This window comes from Aotus nancymaae, unplaced genomic scaffold, assembly GCF_030222135.1.
Source record: "Aotus nancymaae isolate 86718 unplaced genomic scaffold, 86718_ANA_hifiasm-v0.15.2.pri h1tg000122l, whole genome shotgun sequence".
Taxonomy (NCBI): Eukaryota; Metazoa; Chordata; class Mammalia; order Primates; family Aotidae; genus Aotus; species Aotus nancymaae.
The window spans coordinates 2,282,686-2,309,452 of record NW_026988537.1 but is presented as its reverse complement, the minus strand read 5'-3'; the positions used below and the strand labels follow the sequence as shown (position 1 = coordinate 2,309,452).

Here is a 26,767-nt window from a genome sequence, read left to right as displayed (position 1 = left end):
ACTATTATAGATTCATCAGTATTATTCAAAGTTTGCATGCCAAAGCTAACGATCAGTTTAAATAAAATTATCAGCATATTGCCGTGCTCATTTGCATTCTGATAGGCCTTATAACCTAGAAAAGAGCTGAGTTACAGTTAATACTCATTTATTTAACAAGCACTTATTAAGAGTTCAGAATATAAGTCATTAAGCTGGTCGGTGAGAGGAACAGAACGTAACCCTCCTCATCTGTGCTGATGTGCATAATCCTGATGCGACCACAGGAGCATGTTGCACAGAAAATGTCATCCTTTCATGTGTGAGAGCAGATAAATGCTGGAGAGAAAGGTCTGATAGATTAGCTGCTTGTGGCAGGTAGATGTTTGACCCAGATTTCTTGAGCAACTACAGCTTAGACCCTGCATAGATATCTATAGAAACAGCAGCATGTCAGGTCATCAGACCTGTGTCAGCAACTTCCTGTGTCCAACTGCTGGAGAAAGGGAAGTTATCCTATTCCTTTCCCTCTTACTCCTCAGTATCTCCATGATAGAGGAGGTGAGAGGGGAGTGTTCCTCGTGTGGAGGGATGGTTAGTTTTCTGGAGTTGAAAGGTGAACAGCTTCTTACTCTAGAGAACAGCCCTAGACCATAAAGGGAGCTTTGGAGTAAGTTATGACTGACATAGGATACCTGGGCATAAGGATACTGACACCAGTTAGCCATGCACACACTCTCTGGTGGACCATTCTTCATCCAAGTGAGGGTAACCACCCAACCTGCTGAGGGAGGAAGGAAGCACCAATGGTCCTGGCCCTAGTAGCTCCATTTGCCTAGGGAAGTTTCCTCAGGGAAGTGCTCCCACCTGGCCCATCAGCCCTTACCACCACTTAGTATGCACTGGTCCATGTGTCTTTATGGGTGGGCTTGGGACCCCCACACTGGGCTAAAACTACCTTTGACGGCCGGGTGCAGTGGCTCACACCTGTAATCCCATCACGTTGGGAAGCTGAGGCTGGTAGACCACTTGAGGTCAGGAGTTTAAGACCAGCCTGGCTAACATGGTGAAACCCTGTCTCTACTAAAAATACAAAAATTAGCTGGGCGTGGAGGTGTGTGCCTGTAATCCCACCTATTCTAGAAACTGAAGCATAAGAATTGCTTGAACCCAGGAGGCAGAAGTCGCAGCAAATTGAGATTGCACCACTGCACTCCAGCCTGGGTGACAGAGCAAGACTCTGTCTCAAAAAAATAAAATCAGCTGGGCATGGTGGCTCACACCTGTAATCGAGCACTTTGGGAAGCCAAGACGGGCAGATCACTTGAGGTCAGAAGTTTGAGACCAGCCTGGCCAACATGGCAAAATCCTGTCTCTACTAAAAATACAAAAAAAAAAAAATTAGCCAGGTGTGGTGGCAGGCACCTGTGAACCCAGCTACTCAGGAGGCTGAGGCAAGAGAATCACTTGAACCTGGGAGGCGAAGGTTGCAGTGAGCTGAGATCACCCCACTGCACTCCAGCCTGGGCAACACAGTGAGATTCTGTCTCAAAAAGAAATAAAACTGCCTTTGACTTTTCAGCAAGTATGACTGTCCCAAATTACCATGCAGACATTTGACCTCTAAAAATTGGTATCAAATGATTTCTCCAAGGACTACCATGGTTTTTCTCTCCTAGTTTTTAATATGCACACAGGTCTATGGTATGGGCCTTTAATCCCCAGTATTTCTTTTTTTGTTGTTCTTGTTTTGGTGTGTTTTTTTGTTTGATTTTTGTTTTTTGTTTTGAGACAGGGGCTCACTCTGTCACCCAGTCTGCAGTGCAGTGGCATGATCATGGTTCACTGTAGCCTTGACCTCCTGTGCTCAAATGACCCTCCCACCTCAGCTTCCCAAGTAGCTGGGACCACAGGCATGTGCCACCATGCCCTGCTAATTTTTGTGGAGACAGCATCTTACTTGTTGCCCAGGCTTATCTTATACTCCTGAGCTCAAGTGATCCTCTCACCTCTACCTCTCAAAGTGCTGGGATTACAGGTGTGAGCCACCTAGCTGGACTTAATTCCCAAAATTTCTGATGAGTCTACTCCTTATTTTGGGATTGCCTTAGGCCCAACCACTAACAGAGGCCTGTCCCGCGCTGTGTGTATCCCCTAGATTTGGAGATGGCTATATTGTCACAATGAAGATCAAATCCCCGAAGGACGACCTGCTTCCTGACCTGAACCCTGTGGAGCAGTTCTTCCAGGGGAACTTCCCAGGCAGCGTGCAGAGGGAGAGGCACTACAACATGCTCCAGTTCCAGGTCTCCTCCTCCTCCCTGGCGAGGATCTTCCAGCTCCTCCTCTCCCACAAGGACAGCCTACTCATTGAGGAGTACTCAGTCACACAGACCACACTGGACCAGGCAAGTTGGCCCCGGGGCACTGAGAGCTGAGCAAAGACTGGTCCAGAGCACCCAATGTGGGTTGGAATTGACATAAGAAGGAGGCATAACATTCTTGATTTTTAAAAACTCTTGCCCTCTGATTATTAGGGTAAAACTTCGTATATCAGAAATTGTTTTCTGACAATATTTTTTGGTCATCAGGAAACTTCGTTTTTTGTTTTTTTTTAATGTCATCCTTCCCTGTTAGGCTATGGTGTGTTATTTCATTCTTGCTGGTTTGTGGTAGTGGTTTTTCTTTCAGAATCACCTTTATTAATGTGTAATTAACATATGACAAAACGCAGCTCTTGGGAGGCCAAGGCGGGAGGATCACTTGAACCCTGGAGTTTAAGATGAGCCCATGCAACAAAGTGAGACCTCGTCTCCACCAAAAAAAAAAAAATCAGAAAATTAGCCAGGCATGGTGGTGCATGATTGTGGTCCCAGCTACATGGGAGGTTAAGGCTGGAAGATTGCTGGAGCCCGGGAGGTCAAGGCTAAAATGAGCTGTGTTCATACCACTGCACTCTGATCTGGGTGACAGAGCAAATCCCTGTCTCAAAAAAAGCAAAACAAAACAAAAACACCTATTTTAAAAGTACAGTTGAGTGAGTTTTGATAAACATGTTCCATGTGTGGTTTTTAAAAACATAATCACATTTTTTTATTGTGGTAAAATATAGTAACATAAAATTGACCATGTCAACCATGTTTCAGTGCACAGTGCAGTGGTATTAAGTACATTTACATTGCCAGGCACAGTGGTTCACACCTGTAATCCCAGCACTTTGGGAGGCTGAGGTGGGTGGATCACGAGGTCAGGAGTTTGAGACCAGCCTGGCCAACATAGTGAAACCCCATCTCTATGAAAAAGAAAAAATTAGCCAGGCATGGTGGTGCCTACCTGTAGTCCCAGCTGCTTGGGAGGCTGAGGCAGGAGAATCGCTTGAACCCAGGAGGTGGAAGTTGTGGTGAGCTGAGATGGCGCCACTGCACTCCAGCCTGGGCAACAGAGTGAGACTCCGCCTCAAAAAAAAAAAAGTACATTTACATTGTTGTGCAACCGTTACCACCATCCCCAACAGAACTCTGTCATCTTGCTTCACTGAAAATCTGTGCCCACTAAACACTAACTCCCTACCTACTCCCCGCCTCGCCCTTGGTAACCAGTGTTTTACTTTCTGCCTCTAAGGCTCTGACTACTACAGATACCTCATGTAAGTGGTATCATACAACGTTGGTCCTTTTGTGTCTGGCTTATTACATGAGGACTTAGCATAATGTCCTCAAGGTTCATCTGCATGGTATCATGTGCCAGAATTTCCTTCCTTTTTCAGGCTGAATAATATTCCTTTGTATGTATGTGCTATGTTTTCTTCATCTATTCATTCATTGATGGACATTTGGGTTGTTTCTGGGTTTTGTGTTTTAATATCTATGTTTGTTTTAAAATAAAACAGTTCAGGAAACAGGCAAATCTCCATTTAACCCCATGAGGAGCTGGCTCACCCCCACCTTCTCATCAGCATTCAGCAGAAGGAGGCATGAGCAGGAGTTGGGGCCACCTGCACACTCAATAAGCAGCTAAAAAGGGATCAATTACCTTTTTTTTTAGTTAGAGGATTAGGATGCTGCTAGCTGAGAATCTGCCTTGCCTTGATTATGCCGATGCCTGTTGCCTAAGCCCCTTGAGTCCTATAGCAGAAACTCCTGTGGGATAGCTAAGGAGTCTAGTCTAAGAAGCTAGTTCTGACCAGGGCACTGATGGCCAGGCTTCCATCGGTGGGCCAGCCTCCCCCGGGCAGGACACAAGCCATAGCGGCATGGCTGTATGTGAACTGTGGAAAATAGAGAGCAAGGTGGGTAGGTGGGTGTAGGATGCTGTTTTCCTGGAAACATCTATCTAATCTTGCTCTTCTCCTACCTCCAGGTATTTGTGAACTTTGCTAAACAGCAGACTGAAATTCATGACCTCCCTTTGCACCCTCGAGCTGCCGGAGCCAGCCGACAAGCCCAGGTACCTTTGCTGCTTCTGCAGTCTACAGCTTGAGGCACCTCCTAGGCTCAGGGCCCAGCTGATTCATTGGGCTTGAGTTGCTCCAAGGCTCAGATATGCCTCCTGCAGAGCCCCACCCATACCATGGTCCCCACCAAGTCCCCACCACATCCTCATCACATCCTTGCTAAGTCACTGCTACTATCCCTGTTCTGTACTGAAGAACTTTTCATTCAGTAGCTGTAGGGGTTCCTGCTGTAATCAGGAAACCATTTGGTTGGTGTGGGAGAGCATTTTTGAAAAGAACTTTCCCATGTTTTTGCTTACAGCAAAAATCCTTGGATTTGGGGAATTAGGAGCAGAGAGGGTAATAGAGATTATTAGAATGTTTTGGCTACTTGACATCTATGTCTGGACACATGTTTGAGTTTCAAAGGAAGGGACTTAACTGGCGCATCATTTCAGTGGCAGACACATTTGGTTAGATGGAGGAATAGCATCTGTTGTAGAAGGGGGCTCTTTGTTCTTTATAAAAATATTGAGAACATGGAGAAAGAAGGAATAGGAGCTATGTCTCCTGGCCTGTGATAACTCTTGGAATAGGTGCTTATAGGTTCCTGCCCTGGCACAGTGCCCCATGTAAGGAGCACACCACCCAAGAAGGAGAGAGCTACAGAAAGTACCTGAGGAGGTGCAGCGTCCCAGTGCTTCCTCCAGGGTGCAGCAAGGCATTGGGATGCTGCACCTGGCTTAAGCCTGGGGTGGTAGAGGGATGAATTAGCCACTGTCTCCTGACTTACCTGGAGGGAAATCAAATCAAATCAATAATCAAGGATATGCAAAACCTTATTTCCCATAAAGTTTTTATTCTGCCCAGTTTCTTGATTGCAAGAAAAACCAAATACAGCTAATGACTGAAACACTGCTGTCCAAAGCAGTGCTTGTGATGCATTTTTCCCTTCCTCTTGACCAGCAGAGACCTAATGGCTACTTGGCAAAATTGACTTTGTCTTCACACCCCTTTCCTGCCAGAGGGCCCAGAAATGCCTAAGTAAAGGCTCCTTACTTGGAGGAAGGTTGCTTTTACTGAGATTTTCCAGCCACTGTTTCCCATTTATAGATCTGGTCATTGCTGACACGAGTTGAAAATTATTTGAAAACCTCTAGCAGTTGTGAATCCTTTTTATAACACAGAATATATAACTGGGTAGCAAAATAGTTTCCCAGAATTACCAGTGGTCTCCCCACCCCTGGCTAACATGTACCCTCTTAAAGGGCTAATCCCACATCACCTCTGGGCCAGGCAGAACATCAGGGGTGTTAATGTTCTATGATCTACGGCAGTTAATTCCAAACTTTTACCTCTTATTGAATGTGATCATTTTTCTATTGTGTTTGTTACATTTTTGTTCCCAAATATTAGAAAACCTGCAACACATTTATTGGCATATTTTTATGATAAATTTTCATTCAAAATCTAATTCTGACTTTATGACACACTGTCTTTACAAAGGTTTGCAAAAAATCTTCCATATAGCATTGTATATATCTGTCATGAAATAAATAGTAATTATATTATTGTTTACATTACACCACTTCAAAATAATTTCCTTTAAAGTATCTTTCAAACAGGAAAAGGGTAATTTCTCTCAAGAAGTTCTAGAGATAATTTACAACTTGCTCCTAAGCAAATGTGAGAACTTCAGGAAGTTCATCAGGCTGTTGGCATTACAACTCCATGTTTTGAGCCAGGACCACACAGATATTTATCTAGAAATCAGTGAGTTTGCTTATCAACAATGTTTTTACTCTCCAAAGGACTCCATCCTGGAAAGCATCTCTTGGGATAAGGTCTTATGCAATCTTATACTCTGCTATGAAAACTGGTGAGGGTCAAGTTTTTAATAGATTGAGTAGGTGACAGATGATCAGACAACTTAGAAACATCCTAAATAGGTTAATAATTGTGTGACCATGTGCATTCCCAAATTAGGAACAACTCAGATCAATTTCTAATCCTTATTCTTATACACCACTCCAGTTCCCCTGTATAACTTGTATCTTTGTGTGAGTTTCAGAAGTTTCTGAGGTACCCTCAGCCTTGATGAGGATCCTTGCACCATCTCAAATCCTGAGTACTGGGTTAGTTATCCTCTTAAGAGGATGTGTGATTTTAAATCAGGTAATGGGATAAACCACACTTCATCTAGACTGGGCAGGCCTATGTCCAATTGCCTCCTCGCCCACACTACCCCAACTCTACAGCGGGCATTGGTTCAGGAATTCAACCCACACTTTATAACTGAAGACAGTGTCTCTCCAGTTTAAAAGGTCATCTTGGTGTACACTTCTCGAGGAGTATGGATACCTTTATTAATCAAAACCCAGGCTTCAATCTGGAGCCCACTATCCTGAACTCCAGATCTCATCTCTCCCATCCCCCATTCACATTTTCATGCTTCCCAGAGCCACCCGTACAGGAAGTGGTCAAGGGAATTCTATACCTCAGGGCTGACCTAAATTAGGACTTCTTGACTTTTAAGATTATGGTAACTTTCTTAAGCTGAAAACAACCCAAAAGACCCCATGAGAGCCCTTGGAAACAGCACTGCGGGTGTGGCTTCCCTCCAGGGTGTAAGCATGTACACACACGTCTCACATATGTGAGTCTTTGTAACAAATGCCTGCATCTTAGAACCAGGGAGACCTGAAAGATCATCTGACCATTTCGTAGAGAAGGAGAGAAAGATGGCCCATAAGCTGGGTGATCTGACAGAATCACAGTGCCCTCAGCTGAGTGCCCTTCAGAGACTGATTGACTGTTTAACTTCTGAAATCTAAAAGTAGTCACATCATCTTAGAAAACCAAGATGACGCAAGTCCATGTGATCTCCTTCTACAGGACTGATCTTTCACACCACTCATTCCTGCAGCCGGAAAGGAACTCTGGGCAGCTGGAAGCACAGGAGCCTGTGCCCATATGGTCATCCAAATAGACTGGCCAGCATAAATGACCCCACTGCAGCAGAAAACAAACACATGAGGAGCTTGCAGTGAATTCAGAGGAGGCTCTTTCAGAAGGCAACCGAAACTGACTTGCTCACCTGGAACACCTGGTAGTGAAACCAAACAAATGCAAAATCCTTCTTCTCTGGACCACAGAACCAGAAACCTCAGGCCATCCCATAGCAGCTTTGGCCTCCATGTTGCTCTCATTTCAAGCAGATCTGCTTTTCTGTGTGTTTGTCTGTGTGTCTATGTGTGTCTGATTTTCATGAAAAAATAAAATGCAAATGCACTAATCACAAACTATCGTAATTCACAATCTCCCTGGCGTTACCACCTTGTACAGTTTTAGACAGTCTTTAGGTGGCTGCATAGCTCCTTGCCAGTGCCATGCGCTTCTGTGAGTGTTAGCCTCAGGACTGCTCTTTCTGGCAAGATTCTGCAACACTAGGGTGGAGGTGAATGGACTAGTCTCTGTTCCATGTCAAGTCTTCAAAGAGTTTGCAGAAAACACCCAACTGTGATGGCTGTAAACATTTTCCATTATCAGCTGAGTATTACCAACTTTCAGTTTTATGTCTGTTTGCCCAGCTTATTTGAGTGCTTGCCTCACAGGTGTAATTAGGACAGGAGACAAAGAGGCACGGACAGGCGAGAGTTGGTCCTTGGTTGGACTTGAGACCCGACAGGACTTTGTAACCACCTGAAGAGGTCAGGGCCCCATTCACATACTGCTGTGCCGTTTCCACAATGCTTCTGAACGCATCTTCTGCAGTGATGTTAGAAGGGAATAAAGATGGCCATCTAGTTCATATAAATGCTCACCAAGATTCAGAAAATAATCGTTTTAAACCCAACCTTTCCAAAGACGTGTGGATGAGGAGAACAAGTGCGTTTCCTTACCAGGTCAGTCTCCCCTCCGTGACCTAGAGATGGGCTTCATCATAAAACACTTCCATTATACTGAGGATAGATTCCAGAGTCAGGGTGAGGGAAGAGGGAAGGGGAGAGATGCTGAGGCCCAGGAACTGCTACTGAGAAGAGGACGAGGAAGGAAGTGAGTACAAAGTGCTAAAATTTTTATTTCAGCAAGAAGCGTCATGTGCTCGTTTAGAGACAGACAGAGGGCAAGGGCTACACAACTTTTTTTTTTTTTTTTTTTGAGATGGAGTTGCACTCTTGTTGTCCAGGCTGGAGTACAATGGGGTGATCTTGGCTCACTGCAAACTCTGCCTCCCAGGTTCAAGTGATTCTCCTGCCTCAGCCTCCTGAGTAGCTGGGATTACAGGTGTTCGCCACCACACCTGACTAATGTCTTGTATTTTTAGTAGAGACGAGGTTTCTCCATGTTGGTCAGGCTGGTCTCGAACTCCTGACCTCAATTGATCTGCCCGCCTCGGCCTCCCAAAGTGCTGGGATTACAGGCATGAGCCACCACGCCCAGCCACAGCTTTAAGTCCTGCACACCTCCAGGCTTGCCATATTGCACCTACTAGATGCAAGGCAAATGACTGCCCATAGAGACTATAAAACTACTTTAGTAGCCTCAAAGTTTCATCCGGTTTTGACTTTTTGTTTTAACCTACCAATGACCAAAACTATAAGACCATTTTAGCTAGGGCTGGGATAGAGGTTGGGAAAGCCCAGCACACTGCTTGTATCACACTGCTGCACCCTGGCTGGTTTCATAATTTAAATTAGCAACTACAATATCACAGGAAAGAAGACTACATTCTTTGGAGCTGTTAGGAAAAGAAAAGGAAAAGACTACCTAGGGTAGAGGAGGTGGTTTAGCTGCCATTCTGTTTGGCTGTGAGGGTTTCAGAAAGGCATCACGGACTGGAAAAAGTCAGATGCAAGTTAAATCTGCACACCCCGTTAAGGGAAAATCTCAGTTTACCTTTTGTCTCACTACACCTGAGGTCTGTGTCTTTTCATCCTGTTTTTTCCAGCTCCTGGCACACAGAAAATATTCAATGAACACTCGCCAAATGGTTAAACTGCAGAGTTAAGTGCAAAATCCTCATTTTGACATTAAAGGCCTTTTATGATTTGGCCCCAACTTACCCTTCCAGCTTGACCTCTTGCCAGTTCACATATGAGCTATAGTCTAGCCAAACAAAACCCCTAAATTCAACCCTCATTTTCCTGCCCCCGTCTTTAATTATTCTCTCCCCATGCCTAGAATATCACTTTTCAAATTTGTATTCAGTGTCAACAACTAGTTATTTACATGAAAATTCTTAAAAAATTAAGTTAGTTGTATCTCACAATATATACAAAGATAAATTCCAAGTGGATTAAAGTATTCTTTTAAAAAATAAGAAGTCATTTTTATGTAATAATTTTTAAATTGTGAAACAATCACAAATTTACAGGAAAGTTATAAGTATAATAGAATTTTATCTTCATTTGACAAAAAGCTGCCAACCTGAAGCCTCATAGTTTGTATATTTCCTACAAACAAGTACATTCTCCTACATGGTCACAATACAACCACCAACAGCAGTAAATTAACATCACTACCATCTAATCCTCAGACCCCATTCCAGTCTCAACAATTACCCCAATAATGTCCTCCTTTAGAGCAAAAGGATCCAGTTCGGAATCACTGTTGCATTGAGTTGACATGTCTTTTTGATCTCCTTTAGTCTGGAACAGCTCCTCAGTCTTTTAACAATGACAGGTCAGTTATTTCGTAGTGTTCTTTGATGTGGGCCTGTCTGATGTTTCCTTGTAATGAGATTTATGCTATGTATCTTTGGCAGGAATATCTCAGAAGCGATACTGTGTTCTTTACATTGCATCCTATTAGATGACATGCAATTTCAATTTGACCCATTACTAATGATGTTCACTTTGATCACTTGATTATGGAGGTGTCTGCAGGCTTTTCTACCATCAGATGATTCTCTTTCCCTTTGTAATTAACAAGCATTTTATTTATTTATATTTATTTATTTATGAATTCATGGTTTCCTATTTTATTCAATGGGCTTAATTCTTTACCATTTAGCTTAATGTCCAATTTGTTCCTTATTTAGCTAGTAGAAATACATCAGGATGACTCTTGTATCCTTTTGATGTGTTTCACATCATTCTTTGAGCATTTATCTGCTTTCTGGCCAGGTTCATCTTGCCATTTCCCAATCTGGACTCACCCATTTCCCCAAGGGCCCTGGTTCTTTTTAGGGAATATACTATTCAGAAGTCAACATCTAGGCACTCTTAGTGGACAATTAGAGAATATGTATGTATGTATCTACATATGTGTAGAGACGCTCTCTTCCCCTACTCTGCCATCTGAAATGGAGATTTATGGTAACACAGTTCTGGCCATGGAAACAGCCTCCAGGACTCAGGACGGCAGAGCCACAAGGTGCAAGGACGCTTGGTCCCTGAGTGTTTGTGTGGAGCAAGCTGCCGAGTACTGCAACACAGTCCCCGCAGACCACTAGGTGGCCCAAGTTAGCGAGGGTCTCTGGCTACGGCTACAGCAGCTGAGCTTGGGTGACTTAAGTGATGGGATGAAACTACTGTTTTTTATTCATCCAACAGCCAGATATATGACCTTCCAGACTAAGCCAAGACTGTAACAGGCCTGCAGGCCCCTGTGTGCTGGTGGCAGCAACGGGCCCTGGGCCAGCTCTGAGGAAGGAGCTTAGCTTACAGGGGGAAGTGAATTCAGCTCAGGTGGGACACACAGCTCCCTCCAAAGAAACTCAAGCAGCTACAGAAGATGTTAAAGTTCCTTGACAGAGCAAGCTTGGAAGTCTCCTACTGAAATATCTCACAGCACAGTACATTAAAGATGTCCCCAGTGTGCCCAGAACCCTTCCTGCCAGCCTGGGACGGGCTCCTCACCCACCATTCAGAACTCTGTCTCTAGGAGACTCAGTAAGCAGGATCACTGGAGCTGAAAAGCAGCTGGGCTGTGGCTGACGGGTCAGGGGAAGAGACTATTCACACAGCAGGATTGAGACAACACAGAATCATCTACTTTCCCACCAAGGCTCCAAACAGCTCCCAAGCCATGTTAAGCCCCAAATCCAACCAGTTACTCACTGGATATAAACCAGGGATCAAAGATCAGATGTTACATAACAAGCACGTGTCCCACAATGCATGAGCATGCACACGCACACACACATCTTTCTTTGGCAACAGGCCTTGGCTTTCATAACCACATTCTACTTGGATTTGCTTGGGAATTTTAACAGCTACAGTTAATGAATGTCTATGCCTCATATTCCTATTTCCATGAAAACTGGGCCAGCTATCTGAAGAGGCTTAGACAGAGGGAAACTAGGATATTTGACCTTGGACCTTGCAAAACCAGAGATGGATAGAAAGGAATCTGGAATTTGCCAAAGGATGCAGCTGAGAAAGTATTTTCAATATTTAGCATTTTTAACATATTTCACATATTTTCCAAGAAACAGCCCAGGCTACTCATTAAAGCCAGTGAAAAAGCTGAGGTTTAGGGAAATTGCCTGAGGCCAGAGGGAAGCTCAGTGCCAGAACCAGACCAGGTTCAAGTCTTAACGGCCCCAGTCCTGCTCCAGCCCACATACATACCTCTCTCCCTCTTAATTAAAAAGAACAACAGAGAAGCACACAGGTATCAAGCAAAGGCCAAATGGCATGTACTGCATATACTTGTCAGACTCCCGTCTCAAAAACACAGTGCAGTATTTCTACAATTACAGCCAAGGAAGAAGATCCATTGCAGGGCTTAAAACACGAGTGAGGCCAGGTGCAGTGACTCACACCTGTAATCCCAGCACTTTGGGAGGTCTAGGCAGGCGGATCACCTGAGGTCAGGAGTTCGAGACCAGCCTAACCAACCTGGCGAAACCGTCTCTACTGAAAATACAAAAATTAGCCAGGCATGGTGGTAGGCGCCTGTAATCCCAGCTACTTGGGAGGCTGAGGCAGGAGAATTGCTTGAACCTGGGAGGCAGAGGTTGCGGTGAGCCGAAATCGTGCCACTGCACTCCAGCCTGGGTGACAGAGCGAGACTTTGTCTCAAAAAAAAAAAAAACTAGTGAGAAACAAATCTTGGGACTGTAACAGCAAGGTAGGATGGAGAAGGGGGTTAAACAATGCTGAAGCCACATGAAGAGAGCACAGGAGTGGCCGTTCCCACCTGCAGGCACCTGTGAGGCTCTGTACACACAGCCAAGCGGATAGCAGCACGGCCAGGACAACTTGCCTTCATGATACTCCACAATGGCATGGTTCCATGGAAATCTGATGAATAGACATTCTTCCATTCAACCTTTTGATGAAGTAGAAGAAAATGACAAATACAGGCCAAGCTCGAAATAATAAAACAAAAGGATGTAAGAAAGCTAAAAACAACATCCATGGTGAGCCATTTGGAATAAACGCTCTGCCACTGACACACTCTGGGATTCTGGAAAAAGACTCAGTTAATGCAGGGAGGTGGACACAAGCTTCTTGTCAGGCTAAGGTTGAAAGGTCTGCCAAGATAGCAGGAGCTAGCTATTTAGGGAAACGGCACCTTCTGCAAAAAGGAAGAAGAACTACAGGAGTGTTAATTAAGTTTCAAACATGCGAAATCATGGATGCACCATTTCGTGATCTGAGTTCATTTTGGAAGAGCAAGAGATGATAAAGGGGCTACATATGGTTGACCAGAGCAGAAGGAGGGGTGCTGGTCTGTTTTTAAGCCACGAAAGTCTTGGCTAATAGCAGAGAGAGAAGGCTGGGAAGAATCTTATTGGTTTCTTCATGGTTCCTGCCTACCATGCCCACATGCCCACCCTTCCATAGGTGTCTATTGCCATGAACACTCATCAGCACCCACAACTCCTCTCTGGTTGACAGCCCAAAACAAGGCCTTCATCATAAAGCCTCCTGGCAGATCCTGCCGAGCCTCCTGACAGCTGGTGGGAGCATGCCAGCTCTATCTTTTCCAAACTCTTCAGCATTCTCGGCCCAGCTTTTGTCTGACTCCTGACCCTTACTGATGGTGGTGTTTGTGGCCCCTACTCTAATTCCTACCTTTAGGACTTGGTATGGTTGTTGCTTAATCTTAGGAGCACTGACCCTTAGTATGCCGACAAACGCCCATTCAGACTTCTCTCCTTTCTCCTTGAAAGTCCTGGGGTGAGGTACATATCTTAGTTTCGGGCCCTGGGCTACCCGACTTCCAGTGGTAGCTCATCCATCCACCACCCCTATCAGTCCAACCCCAGCCTCAGGTGGGTGGTTTTGCAAAGTTAGAACAGGACCACACTGTGGTGGTACCTCTATTTGTAATTTGTTCCATACGTTATACCTAACTTAATCTTTAGTTAAATTGTACACAGTTAATCTCATATCTTGGGTTTATTTCTTCTTTATTAATCTTACTATCCTTTAGAAACCAGAATTTAAAACCGTCAATATTCAGCTTTTGTTAAGAAGACGCACTCAACCCATATAAACTCAAAGCTCCGGTATCTCTAACTGAAAATCTTTATTAGCCTTTAACTGTTTCTGAGCCCCTACTATGGGCCAAGGAGCATAGTGTGCACTGAGAAAAAAAGGACCAGACACAGTTCCCAAATCTTTCAGGGCTCAGTGTCCAATGGAGACAAAGGCAAATATCCAATGTTATGATTCAGTGTGAGTTTCACTAAGAGAGAGGTAGTGGAGGCATGCCTGATCCAAAGGAGTTGATGACTGAGCTCATTGTTAAGAAGACTAAAAGAATAACAAGGGGGAAGAGGAAGAGGGGGATGGTAGAGAGAGTACTCTAAGAATGGGAGCAGCATGGGAGTCATAGACCCTGGCAAGTTCTCTGAGATGCATCAGTATGGTAGAGAGAGTACTCTAAGAATGGGAGCAGCATGGGAGCCATAGACCCTGGCAAATTCTCTGAGATGCATCAGTATGGCAAAAAGTGGGGAGATCTGGGTTTGGTAGGTGCTTCCAGGAAAGATAGAAACAGGTAAAGCTGCATGCTGGTGCACCTTGTACTCCATGCTAAGCAGTTTGAACTTTATCCTGTGGTGTACTTTGACTCTTACACTTTCATGGGCATAAAATCACAAGGAGAGCTTGTTTTAACTGTAGGTTCCTGAACCTGTATGCAGAAATTCAGATTCAATGGCCAGAGAGTGGACCCAGGAGTCTGCAGGTTAATAATCCCTCCCTTCCCAGGGTGAGTTTGAAACAGGAGATGGTTGGGTGATACTTTTCCAAACACAGCTGTAGGAGACATGGAGTTATAGAAGAGTGGCATGATCAGGACTGTTTCAGAAAAATCACTCTGGCAGAAAGTGCCCCGTACATGCTTACTCAGCAGAGCTCCCTAATCCTTTGATAATCCTCCTGTAACCTTCTGTTGCCCAGGGGCTGAAAAGCTCAGAGTGGGCTCCGAAAGTGACAGTCTCCTGAGAAGAGAGGCCACTGGGAAGGCCATGTCTGAGTGGTCCTGGAATGTTTTGCTTTGGCTGTTTTGTAGCCCAAAACCCAAGGCAAGGAGGGGTACTGGTTGTGAAAGCATGAAAGCCATGGGGCCCCAGGTCCACTGATGGGCTTATGGATTCTGGAGGACACAGCTAGGGGCTAGAGCCTGGAACAGATCCCTATATGGTCTAGCCAGGGCTGCAGAAGCTCCTGACAGGGCAGAACCTGTGCTTATTTGGTTAACAAAGGCCACAGGGGAATTTGGGTTCAGGCCATGTCAGCTATTTACCCTTGAAATGCCAATGAAAGCACCTCCTAGAGCTGAACTCACTCTGATTAATTAGCCTAGTTTCCTGCAACCAATACTGATAAATACATTGATAAATATTTTGTATGTGGGTTTTTGTAGTGATTACCTTCTTATAACCTGGGGACACTGGGAATGGTCAGAAACCCAGGCTGGCTGATGCCGGCTGACAGCACAGGAGGCTAAGTGATGTTATCCCACCTTGTTACTCAGAGCCTGCCCACACCAAATTCCAGGCCCTATCACACCCACCATCTGTCTCATCTTCCCATGCTTCCTCCATTGCAAGAGTCTTATCTCTCCCAAAGTTAGACATGCTACAGAAAGTGCCATTTTGCTTCATAATTGTAGAATATGATGTCAGAGGGCAAGAGGGCATGAAACATGTCTTGGGCTTCTTTTTTCTGGCCCTTGGTAGCAAGCAGCTCCTCCAATGAGCAGGTCTGAAATGAGCAAAGCTCCAAGCCCACCCGATCACCAGCTATTATACTGGGACCATTTGTTGATTAAACATTTCCCAGATCACTTTTTGGCCTAAGCTTAACATAATTGCCCCTTCAGCAGCTGAATCCTGACTGGAACTTGCAGGTATTGTGCCCCCATTGACCATCTGGTGAGATACCATTAAAGATCTGGAGAAGAAAACAGAAAAGTAATCATATTCAGGTGCTTTAAACAGCCATAAGGAGATGGCTCAATTTAAATTAGAGACAGGGACCTAAATCAGACATTTTGGCTTTTCTGTGTGAAACTGTCTGTCAATTCATAGGCCATAAACATTTAAACATCGTATTTGTGTATGTGTAGTCTAATGATATTCGTGAGTGTGTAGTCAATACCTAAAATATTTAAGAAACATCAACCATATGTCAGTAATTGAAGGATAAGTTTCATACAGGTATCAAATGTATTTATAATTAATAAAGCATTTCTAGAGAGTTGATCATTTGGAATCTACTACCATGATCAGGCCAGGCATGGTGGCTCACACCTGTAATCCCCTCATTTTGGGAGGCCAAGGCAGACTGATCATTTGAGGTCAGGGGTTGGAGACCAGCCTGGCCAACATGGTGAAACCCCGTCTCTACTAAAAATACAAAAATTAGTTGGGTGTAGTGGCACGCATTTGTAATCCCAATTACTCAGGAGGCTGACACTGGAGAATCACTTGAACCTGGGAGGCAGGGGTTGCAGTGAGCCAAGATCATGCCACTTACTGTACTCTGGCCTGCATGACAGAGCGAGACTTTGTCTCAAAACAAAAACAAACCATGATGGAAACTTGAGATGGCTATCAAGGATACTATTCTACTCTAAAGAACTAAAGCAATAAAATTATTACAACTTGTTAACATGAGGATTTGAGTGACTGGGTTTAGTAAGACCCAGCCAAGTACCTGTATGTCTTAGTGCAGAGACTAAGAGGCTGGTGGGTCAGGACAATTCAGTGATAATCATCCCTCTGCTGCCCATGACATCTAGAGACAGGGATTTAAAACTGGCCCAACAAGGGGGCAGAGTCACCATCCATTCAGATCTGGGATAAAGATATCTTAAGCCCCAAGATAACTTTAAGATCAAGCAATTGGTTTAAATTCAAATAAACAAAAAAATAAATAAATTCAAATAAGCCTTCAAGTAGTCTTCAGAATGATATGTTTATACATTTTACAGCTATTTTGTTATAAGTGGGACAAATAAGTCAGACATGTCCAATATAGAAAACTCATTTCATGTCAATTAATTCTAGACATTATTACCTCAGCATTAACTATGAGGATTAAACTGAGGCTCAGAGAGATTCAAGATCATATAACTGGTAAGTGGTAGAGCTGGAATTCACCCAGAGTGGTCTGTCCCCACCCCCCCCCTTGTTTCCACTATACTTTCTTTCCAGCACACCATACCTATGACACCTGGGTTTACCGTCTTGTTCAGGAGACATGGCTGTTTCTCAGTCTTATAGTCAAGAATTTCTATCTGGGGTAAACAAAAATGACAACGAAACACTCTAGTTATTAGTCATGTCTGGCCTACTGGTGTAGGATGGCCCCCAGTACCATCAAGGCCAAAATCAAAGGTCAGGGGGCCTCACTGCCATGCCTTCACCCTCCCCAAGTATTCTCAGCTTGGGGACCCAACTCAGAAGCACAGAATACCTTTTCAGACCTCAGATGGCAAAGGCGAGTGATACGGTTTGGATCTGTGTTCCTGCGCAAATCCCAAGTTGAATTGTAATCCCCAGTGTTGGAGGTGAGGCCTGGTAGGAGATGATTGGATCATGGGGACAGTTTCTCCGGAATGGTTTAGCATCATCCTCATTATAGTGATTTTGTTCTTGTAAAATCTGGTCTTTTTTTTTTTTTTTTTTTTTTTTTTTTGAGATGGAGTCTCACTCTGTCACCCAGGCTGGAATGGAGTGCAGTGCTGTGATCTTGCCTTACTGCAACCTCCAACTCCCCAGTTCAAGTGATTCTCCTGCCTCAGCCTCCCAAGTAGCTGGAACTACAGGCACGTGCCACTACCACTGGCTAATTTTTGTATTTTAAGTAGAGATGGGTTTTCTTCTAAAACCCCCTTGGCCAGGCTGGTCTCAAACTCCTGACCTCAAATGATCCACCCGCCTCGGCCTCCCAAAGTTGCTAGGATTACAGGTGGTGAGCCACCATGCCCAGCCAAGATCTGGTAATTTTAAAGTGTGTGGCACCTCCCCTCTCTCTCTCTTTGTCCTGCTTTGTCCATGTGACGTGTGTGCCCCCCCATTTGCCTTTTTCTGTGATTGGAGGCTTCCTGAGGCCTCCCCAGAAGCGGATGCCACCATGCTTCCTGTTCAGCCTGCAAAACTATGAGCGAATTAAGCCTCTTTTCTTTATAAATTACCCAGTCTCAGATATTTCTCTTTTTTCCTTTTTTTTTTTTTTATAAATTATCCCAATAATGTATTTATAGCTACTTTTTTTCCAGGCAGGGATCAAATCCAGGATTCTGTCTCCTTAATCCCCTTTATTTATTTATTTATTTATTTATTTTTTAAAAGGAAGAAAGAGAGAAAGAAAGAAAAAAGAGTGAAGAAGAGGAAGAAAAAGGAAGAGAAAGAGGGGGAGAGAACAGGTGTATTGCTTTATTGCCCAGGCTAGAATGCAGTCTAAAAATGGGAATTGAAAACCTCTTTTATGACAATAATTGTGCTTAACAATGGAGACAGGAAGGAATAAGGGAAGAAAATAACAAACAAGCAGCCAGCCAATATTTCATTTAAACCTATGAAATGCTATGCAATTATTGAGGAGTGATTTACTTCCAATTATATAGTCACTTTTGAAATAGGTGTGATATGGTACTGATAAGAATGTATGTTTTGTGTATTTGAAGTGGAGAGTTCTATAAATGTTTATTAAGTTTACTTGTTCCAGGTCTGAGTTCAAGTCCTGGATGTCCTTGTTAATTTTCTATCTCGTTGATCAGTCTAATATTGACAATGTGATGTTACAGTCTCCCACTATTATTGTGTGGGAGTCTAAGTCTCTTCGTAAGTCATTAAGAACTTGGCTTAGTATCTGGGTGCTCCTGTATTAGATGCATATATATTTAGGATCGTTAGCTGTTCTTCTTGCATTGATCCTTTTACCATTATGTAATGTCCTTCTTTGTCTCTTTTGGTCTTTGTTGCTTTAAAGTCTATTTTATCAGAGACGAGAATTGCAACTCCTGCTTTTTTTTCTCTCTCTCCATTTGGTTGGTAAATCTTCCTCCATCCCTTAGTTTTGAGTCTTTGTGTATCCTTGTGTGTGAGATGGATCTGGATGCAGCATACCGATGGGTTTTGGCTTTTTATCCAATTTGCCTGTGTCTTTTGATTGGGGCATTTAGTCCATTTAAATTTAGGATTAATATTGATATATGTGAGTTTAATACTGCCATTTAATGCTAGCTGGCTGTTTTGTCCATTAATTGATGTAGGTTCTTCATTATGGTGATGCTTACCAAAAGGTAAGTTTTTGGAATGGCTGATACTGGTTGTTCCTTTCTATGTGTAGTGCTTCTTTCAGAAGCTCTTGTAAAGCAGGCCTGGTGGTGATGAAATCTCTGAGTACTTGCTTGTTCACAAAAATGTTATTTTTCCTTCACTTATGAAGCTTAGTTTGGCTGGATATGAAATTCTGGGTTGAAAATTCTTTTCTTTGAGGATGTTGAATATCGGCCCCCACTCTCTTCTGGCTTGTTGGGTTTCTGCTGAGAGATCTGCTGTGAGTCTGATAGGCTTCCCTTTGTGGGTAACCCGACCTTTCTCTCTGGCTGCCCTTAGTATTTTCTCCTTCATTTCAACCCTGCTGAATCTAACGATTATGTGCCTTGGGGTTGCTCTTCTTGAGGAATATCTTTGTGGTGTTCTCTGTATTACCTGGAGTTGAGTGTTGTCCTGTCTTGCTAGGTTGGGAAAGTTTTCCTGGATAGTATCCTGAAGAGTATTTTCCAGCTTGGATTCATTCTCTTCGTCACATTCGGGTACACCTATCAAATGTAGATTAGGTCTTTTCACATAGTCCCATATTTCTTGGAGACTTTGCTCATTCCTTTTTACCCTTTTTTCTCTAATCCTGTCTTCTCATTTTATTTCATTGAGTTTGTCTTTGACCTCTGATATCCTTTCTTCTGCTTGATCAATTCGACTGTTAAAACTTGTGCATACTTCGCGAAGTTGTCGTGTTGTGTTTTTCAGCTCCATTAATTCACTTATATTCCTCTCTAAATTGTCTATTCTCATTAGCATTTCATCAAACCTTTTTTCAAGGTTCTTAGTTTCTTTGCATTGGGTTAGAACATGTTCTTTTAGCTCACAGAAGTTTCTAATTATCCACCTTCTGAAGCCTGATTCTGTCAATTCATCAGACTCATTCTCCATCAGGCCTTGTTCCCTTGCTGATGAGGAGCTGTGATCCCCTGTAGGAGGAGAGGCTGCTCTGCTGCTGTCACAGTCATTTCAGGGTTCACCTCCAGTGTGCCGTGGGTATGAACTTAATTAAGTACCAAGAGGTAATGAATTGGAATTTTTTGCTTAGTACTATTTTTCTTCAGAGCATGCAAACCCATAAATCATGCAAAGCTGTCAAAAGGAAATACCTACTCTGCTAGTGATGTGGAGGAAAAGAGATGCCACTTATTCAACAAACTAATATCCACACAGAAGAAAAATGTTGACTAGATACCTCAGAGTCAAAGTTGGTTTGAAAGTTTGTCAATAAAGAGTTTTATGGCCATGAACAAAAAAATAGGAGAGATCCAAGATGGCCAATTAGCAACAGCTCAGGATTGCAGTTCCCAGTGAAAGCACACAGAGTAAGTGGACGCCACACTCCCAGATGAATTTTTGTTGCCTACAGACCCGGAGATTCCCAGCGGAGGAGCCCCATGGGTCGCCAGTGTGACTCTTTTGGCTGGCGTGGCTGTTTTGCCAGCACTCCGGCGCAGCAGTTCTCAGTGCGGAGTATACGGGACTGGGTGTCCTTTTAGTTGGTGTTTGGAGCTCTGGGAAGGCAGAGTTGCCCATTCAGCTCATTGAAAAGGGGACTGAAACAGGGAGCCAGACCAGGAGATTCCTGGGCAAAAAAAGCACCACGAATCTCAATTCCACTGTTTCAGCCAGCGCAGTGGGTCACCGTGAGGGAAATTACACAGATTCTGGCGCCCTTTCAACAGGCGACTGAATTGACCGTTCAACTAAAAAGAAAAAAAGGCTCTGAGACAGGGAGCCAGGTGATCAGGTTCAGCCGGTCCCACCCCCACAAAAAAACAGCAATTGGAAACGCTGAGGATTGAGAGTTTCACAGCAAGCACAGCTGAACCTGGGAAGGTCCAGCTCTGTGGGGGAGGGGTGTCCACTGAAGGAAAACTAAGAAACAGAACAAACTTCTTCACCAACAAGCTGGACGTCCACTCAGAGACCCAAGCTGAAAGTTAGCAATTACAAAGACGACAGGTGGATAAATCCACAAAGATGGGAAAAACCAGTGCAAAAAGGCTGAAAGCACCCAAAATCAGAACATATTATTTCTATTTAAGTCTTATAACAATCCAGCAAAGTTGGACTTAATACTTTTTGTACATAAGTGAAAACTGATTATCAGAGAGATTGAGTGACTTTCCCAAATGACAGAATCATGACTCATATCCATGTTTGTCTGGTTCCAATCACTTTGTCCTTTCTAAATATCATCTTAGTTCACATTTCCTTCTCTTAGACATCTTCAACTTCTAGCAAATTAACTAAAAATCTCTTAAGTTCCAGTTTCTTTAGGTACAAGACCAAATTAATAATCCCTGCTCTGCCTTCCTCCAAGGTATGTTGAGAGAATCATGAGATACATACTCTACACTTTAAAGCAGTATATTAACTCAAAAATATTAATATTGGAGGAAGAGAGCAATACTTTATTGTTCCCATTCTTCTGTAGAAATAATTATACTGGAAATAATAATATTTGTTTGGGGACCATAAATCATAAATTGTTTAGAATACACTATCACACTAAATGCCATTATGTCTTCTCTTAAGAAACAATGTTTAAAAATAAGCATAAGTTGGCCAGATTTGATGGCATATGCCTGGTAGTCCCAGCTACTCAGGAGGCTGAGGTGACAGGATCACTTGAGCCCAGGAGTTTGAGGCTGAGGTGAGTTATGATCTCACTTCTGCATTCTAGCCTGGGTGACAGAGTGAGACATCAACTCTAAAACAATATTTTTGTAAATTTTAAAAAAGGTATGTTGGTCTAAAAACATTAGCAGTGCTACCAAAAATAAAAGTAGAAAATGAAGACCATTGTTCTTCGTGTGTATCACTGAATCTGAAAAATTATTTGGATTATTAAATCATTACCAACCTAATTATGACTTGGCTACAGTAATCAAAATTGCACATGAATGAGTTGGAGTACTGGCTACCAACTGCACCTGTCAGAGTTTTATTTAGCCAAATTTATTTGTTAAACCTCAGAACTTCCTGCTACCCACAAAGCATCCTTCGCAAACTTCCTGGTAGCCTTTTGCGACCTGACAGGATGAGTCAATGAACAGCATTGTAAACAACACTTTTCTTGCATTGAAATATTACCATGCTCCCTCTACAAGAACAGAGGTTATTTGTGAAAGCAGTGGTGACTAGGAAAATCAACTATTATAAAATTAGCAAGTTTTAAAAAATAGATTAAAATACACCTATTTCATTCTAACATTTTTATTCTGATTACATGCTGTCTAAGGCAATTAATCTTAAGAAAAAAAGCTACATTAGTTAACTGGGTTATATTAGAATGATTTTTTCAGAAACCTTAAAATTATCTCCATACCAATCTCTTTTCTTTTTTTAAATTATCTTTGTAATTTCATTTCTGATTATGAAACTGGCACATATTTATCATATAGCGAATATAGGTGATCGCAGAGGAAAAAATACTCATGATTTTATGGTCCAGAGATTTAAGTGTATAAGTTGAGTATCCCTAATCTGAAAAGCTGAATCAAAAATGCTTCAAAATCTGAAACTTTTTGAGTGCCAATATGATGCCATAAGTGGAAGATGCAATGCACACAAACTTTGTTTCATGCACAAAATTATTTAAAATATTGCATAAAATTAGCTTCAGGCTGTGTGTATAAGGCATATATAAAACTTAAATGAATTCTGTGTTTAGACTTTGGTTCCACCCCTAAGATTATGTATATGCAAAGATAATTTAAATATATATATACACACACATATGTATATATTTAATTTAGATCTACAATTTATCTACCCATGTGTGTATATATATACAAATTAAAAATCACACATGTATATATATACACATGTGTGTCATAGTGGTAAAAATTTGAGTGTGGAGAAACACAGAACATGGCTGAGACCTGGTGGATCAGAACCCTGCTACTGGGGAATTGAAAGGCAGGGGCTTCACGGTGCAGAGGGCCAGAGGGGCCAATCTTCAAAGGGCAGAATTGCTGGGAGATGGGGAGGCCTGGTCAAAGGAAGGAGACTTGTGGTGAAGAGAATGAATGAAGTAACTGGTAGAAATTAAAGGTCCTGGTAGAACAAAATGGAATCCCAGTATGAGAACACACATGCCTGTTCCCCAAAGCCAAACAATATTTCCTAAAATCACAAGAAAAATACATTTTGGGCAAGTACCTTATCCAGTGATCCTATCTATGTATCAAGACAGTGGGGAAAGTTCATTAAGCACGCAAAACTCAGTGAGACCTGATTCCCTCATGAGGCCTCTGTTAAGGATAAATTCCACTCAGCAAGTGATGCTTCGGATACACTTTTGAACAGCATGTGCATCGATGTATTTAATTGTAGATCTAAACCAAAAACCAAGGTGGGGACAGGTGGGGCACAAAGGCTGTCACTTTATGTTTGGGTTGAAATAACAAATAAGAAATGGCAGGTAAAGAGGTTAGAGAAGAGGAAAATAATGTCTTTGATTGTCATAGTGGTACAATTTTGAAATTGAAAGATGTAATTTAAAACTCATAAACCAAATAGTAGAAGGGTATCAAGTTAAAAGGGGATTAGTGATGTCAAAAGCTTTTTAGTGCAATGTTAAACAGGAGCTATACAACCCTTCCTAAACAGCAAACAAAAGGCACACACATACACACAAATACAAAAAGAAAACATATAACATCAACAAAGAAATAAATACAATCTACCACATATGGTAAATAGAGACTAAATATGGAAGAGCTTAGAATGTAAACAGGGAAATAAGAATGTTTTTGTTAATCTATATTCTTATCTGCCAAAACCAATCATAACAATAAAAACTTAAAACACTGTATGTAAAAAATCCAGTAGTCCAGAGTGATAGACAAAAAAATTTTAATGAGATTCAAAACTTGACCATTTTAACTAATAAACTAAAATTAATTTTGGATAAAAGTTCAATTTGGGGCAGAGGATATTCTTTATCACAGCAGAATGCCAGCAAAAACAAATTAAAATTAATTCTGGTCCTCCCCGTAGCGCAAAGGGCGCTTGAGCGAGGTGATCGGAGCAGTCGCAGTGAGGACCATGTTGCTTCCGAACATCCTGCTCACCGGTACACCAGGGGTTGGAAAAACCACACTAGGCAAAGAACTTGCATCAAAATCCGGACTGAAATACATTAATGTGGGTGATTTAGCTCGAGAAGTCTGATCATCAGATATCATGGAGTCTGGCAAGATGGCTTCTCCCAAGAGCATGCCGAAAGATGCACAGATGATGGCACAAATCCTGAAGGATATGGGGATTACAGAATATGAGCCAAGAGTTATAAATCAGATGTTGGAGTTTGCCTTCCGATATGTGACCACAATTCTAGATGATGCAAAAATTGATTCAAGCCACGCTAAGAAAGCTACCGTTGATGCAGATGATGTGCGATTGGCAATCCGGTGCCGCGCTGACCAGTCTTTCACCTCTCCTCCCCCAAGAAATTTGTATTAGATATCGCAAGGCAAAGAAATCAAACGCCTTTGCCATTAATCAAGCCATATTCAGGTCCTAGGTTGCCACCTGATAGGTATTGCTTAACAGCTCCAAACTATAGGCTGAAATCTTTACAGAAAAAGGCATCAACTTCTGCAGGAAGAATAACAGTCCCACGGTTAAGTGTTGGTTCGGTTACTAGCAGACCAAGTACTCCCACACTAGGCACACCAACCCCACAGACCATGTCTGTTTCAACTAAAGTGGGGACTCCCATGTCCCTCACGGGACAAAGGTTTACAGTACAGATGCCTACATCGCAGTCTCCAGCTGTAAAATCTTCAATTCCTGCAACTTCAGCAGTTCAGAATGTTCTCATTAATCCATCATTAATTGGGCCCAGAAACATTCTTATTACCACTAATATGGTGTCATCACAAAATACTGCCAATGAATCATCAAATGCATTGAAAAGAAAACATGAAGATGATGATGATGATGACGACCACGACTATGATAATTTGTAATCTAGCTTTGCTGCATGTAGCGTGTACTTCATCTTGAATTTATTGTACTGATATTAAACATGCATGCTGGATGTTTTCAAGTTGTGTTTTAGAAAACTTTAATAATATTTAATGAGTAAATACAATTACCATACTTTTCAATTTAAATGAAGGTTCAGCCTTAAAAGTGTAAGAAAAATAAAGTTGTCATTCAGTAATTGAGAAAATGAATAAATAAATAAATAAATAAAATTAATTCTGGACGAAAGTTAAAATTTGAGCAGGGAATATTTATTTTTTTTTCACAAAGCATGCCAGCAAGAACAAGTACATAGTAAAATTTTGAGATAGAAAATTTCCAATGTAAAAACAGAAATATATTAACTGACCCAGGCAGGGGTGATTAATTGATGATAAAATGCTCAGAGGGAGATTGTTAAAATACAGGATATTCAAGCTGTTTCAACCCACTTTCAAATTATAAATAAGGTGTCTTCATAAAAAGGTGAAGAGACATTTTGAGAGGGAGATGGTTAAAATACAGGATATTCAAGCTGTTTCAACCCACTTTCAAATTATAAATAAGGTGTCTTCATAAAAAGGTGAAGAGACATTTTGAGAGGGAGATGGTTAAAATACAGGATATTCAAGCTGTTTCAACCCACTTTCAAATTATAAATAAGGTGTCTTCATAAAAAGGTGAAGAGATATTTTGAGAGGGAGATGGTTAAAATACAGGATATTCAAGCTGTTTCAACCCACTTTCAAATTATAAATAAGGTGTCTTCATAAAAAGGTGAAGAGATATTTTGAGAGGGAGATGGTTAAAATACAGGATATTCAAGCTGTTTCAACCCACTTTCAAATTATAAATAAGGTGTCTTCATAAAAAGGTGAAGAGACATTTTGAGAGGCAGATTGTTAAAATGCAGGATATTCAAGCTGTTTCAACCCACTTTCAAATTATAAATAAGGTGTCTTCATAAAAAGGTGAAGAGACATTTTGAGAGGGAGATGGTTAAAATACAGGATATTCAAGCTGTTTCAACCCACTTTCAAATTATAAATAAGGTGTCTTCATAAAAAGGTGAAGAGATATTTTGAGAGGGAGATGGTTAAAATACAGGATATTCAAGCTGTTTCAACCCACTTTCAAATTATAAATAAGGTGTCTTCATAAAAAGGTGAAGAGACATTTTGGGTTCCGCACTCTGAACTCATCTGAAAAGGTCCTCGTAATTCGGCCTAAACATTTTACAAGGAACACTGCAGAGTCATGCTCTGAGCTTCCTGTCTCAGCCCATCTGCAGGTAGAGAGGGGCCAGTGTCTTCATCATCCCCATTATTGTGATACTAGGACGTTCCCTTGGTTAAGGAGGGGGTCTATCAGCTCTGTCCCTTTTAAAGACAATAGACCCCCCTCCTTAAACAAGGGCCAGTTTCTTCATCCTCCCCATTATTGTGATACTAGAATGTTCCCTTGGTTAAGGAGGGGGTCTATCAGCTCTGTCCCTTTTAAAGACAATAGACCCCCTCCTTAACCAAGGGCGAGTGTCTTCATCCTCCCCATTATTGTGATACTAGAATGTTCCCTTGGTTAAGGAGGGGGTCTATCAGCTCCATCCCTTTTAAAGACAATAGACCCCCTCCTTA

At 42.2% G+C, this 26,767-nt stretch overlaps 2 protein-coding genes and 1 pseudogene across 5 annotated transcripts in view; 2 read left to right on the top strand and 1 right to left on the bottom strand.

The window, feature by feature from the left end:
* ABCA4 (ATP binding cassette subfamily A member 4) overlaps positions 1 to 7,706 on the top strand; it is a 131,916-nt gene extending 124,210 nt beyond the window's left edge. The window contains exons 48-50 of one of the 2 annotated variants that reach the window (XM_064371132.1): positions 2,138 to 2,387; positions 4,339 to 4,425; positions 7,307 to 7,706. In XM_064371132.1, the coding sequence (XP_064227202.1) occupies positions 2,138 to 2,387; positions 4,339 to 4,425; positions 7,307 to 7,312 (343 nt within the window). In that variant the 3' untranslated portion in view covers positions 7,313 to 7,706. Of the gene's footprint in view, positions 1 to 2,137; positions 2,388 to 4,338; positions 4,426 to 7,306 lie in introns of those variants that run through there. The other variant, XM_064371133.1, reaches the window with a different exon arrangement.
* The window catches only part of LOC135272661 (neuroblastoma breakpoint family member 4-like), a 387,040-nt gene that overhangs the window by 339,402 nt on the left and 20,871 nt on the right, over positions 1 to 26,767 (bottom strand). The gene's annotated exons all lie outside the window — the stretch shown is intronic.
* LOC135272662 (transcription initiation factor TFIID subunit 9-like) lies at positions 8,210 to 25,484 on the top strand (annotated as a pseudogene).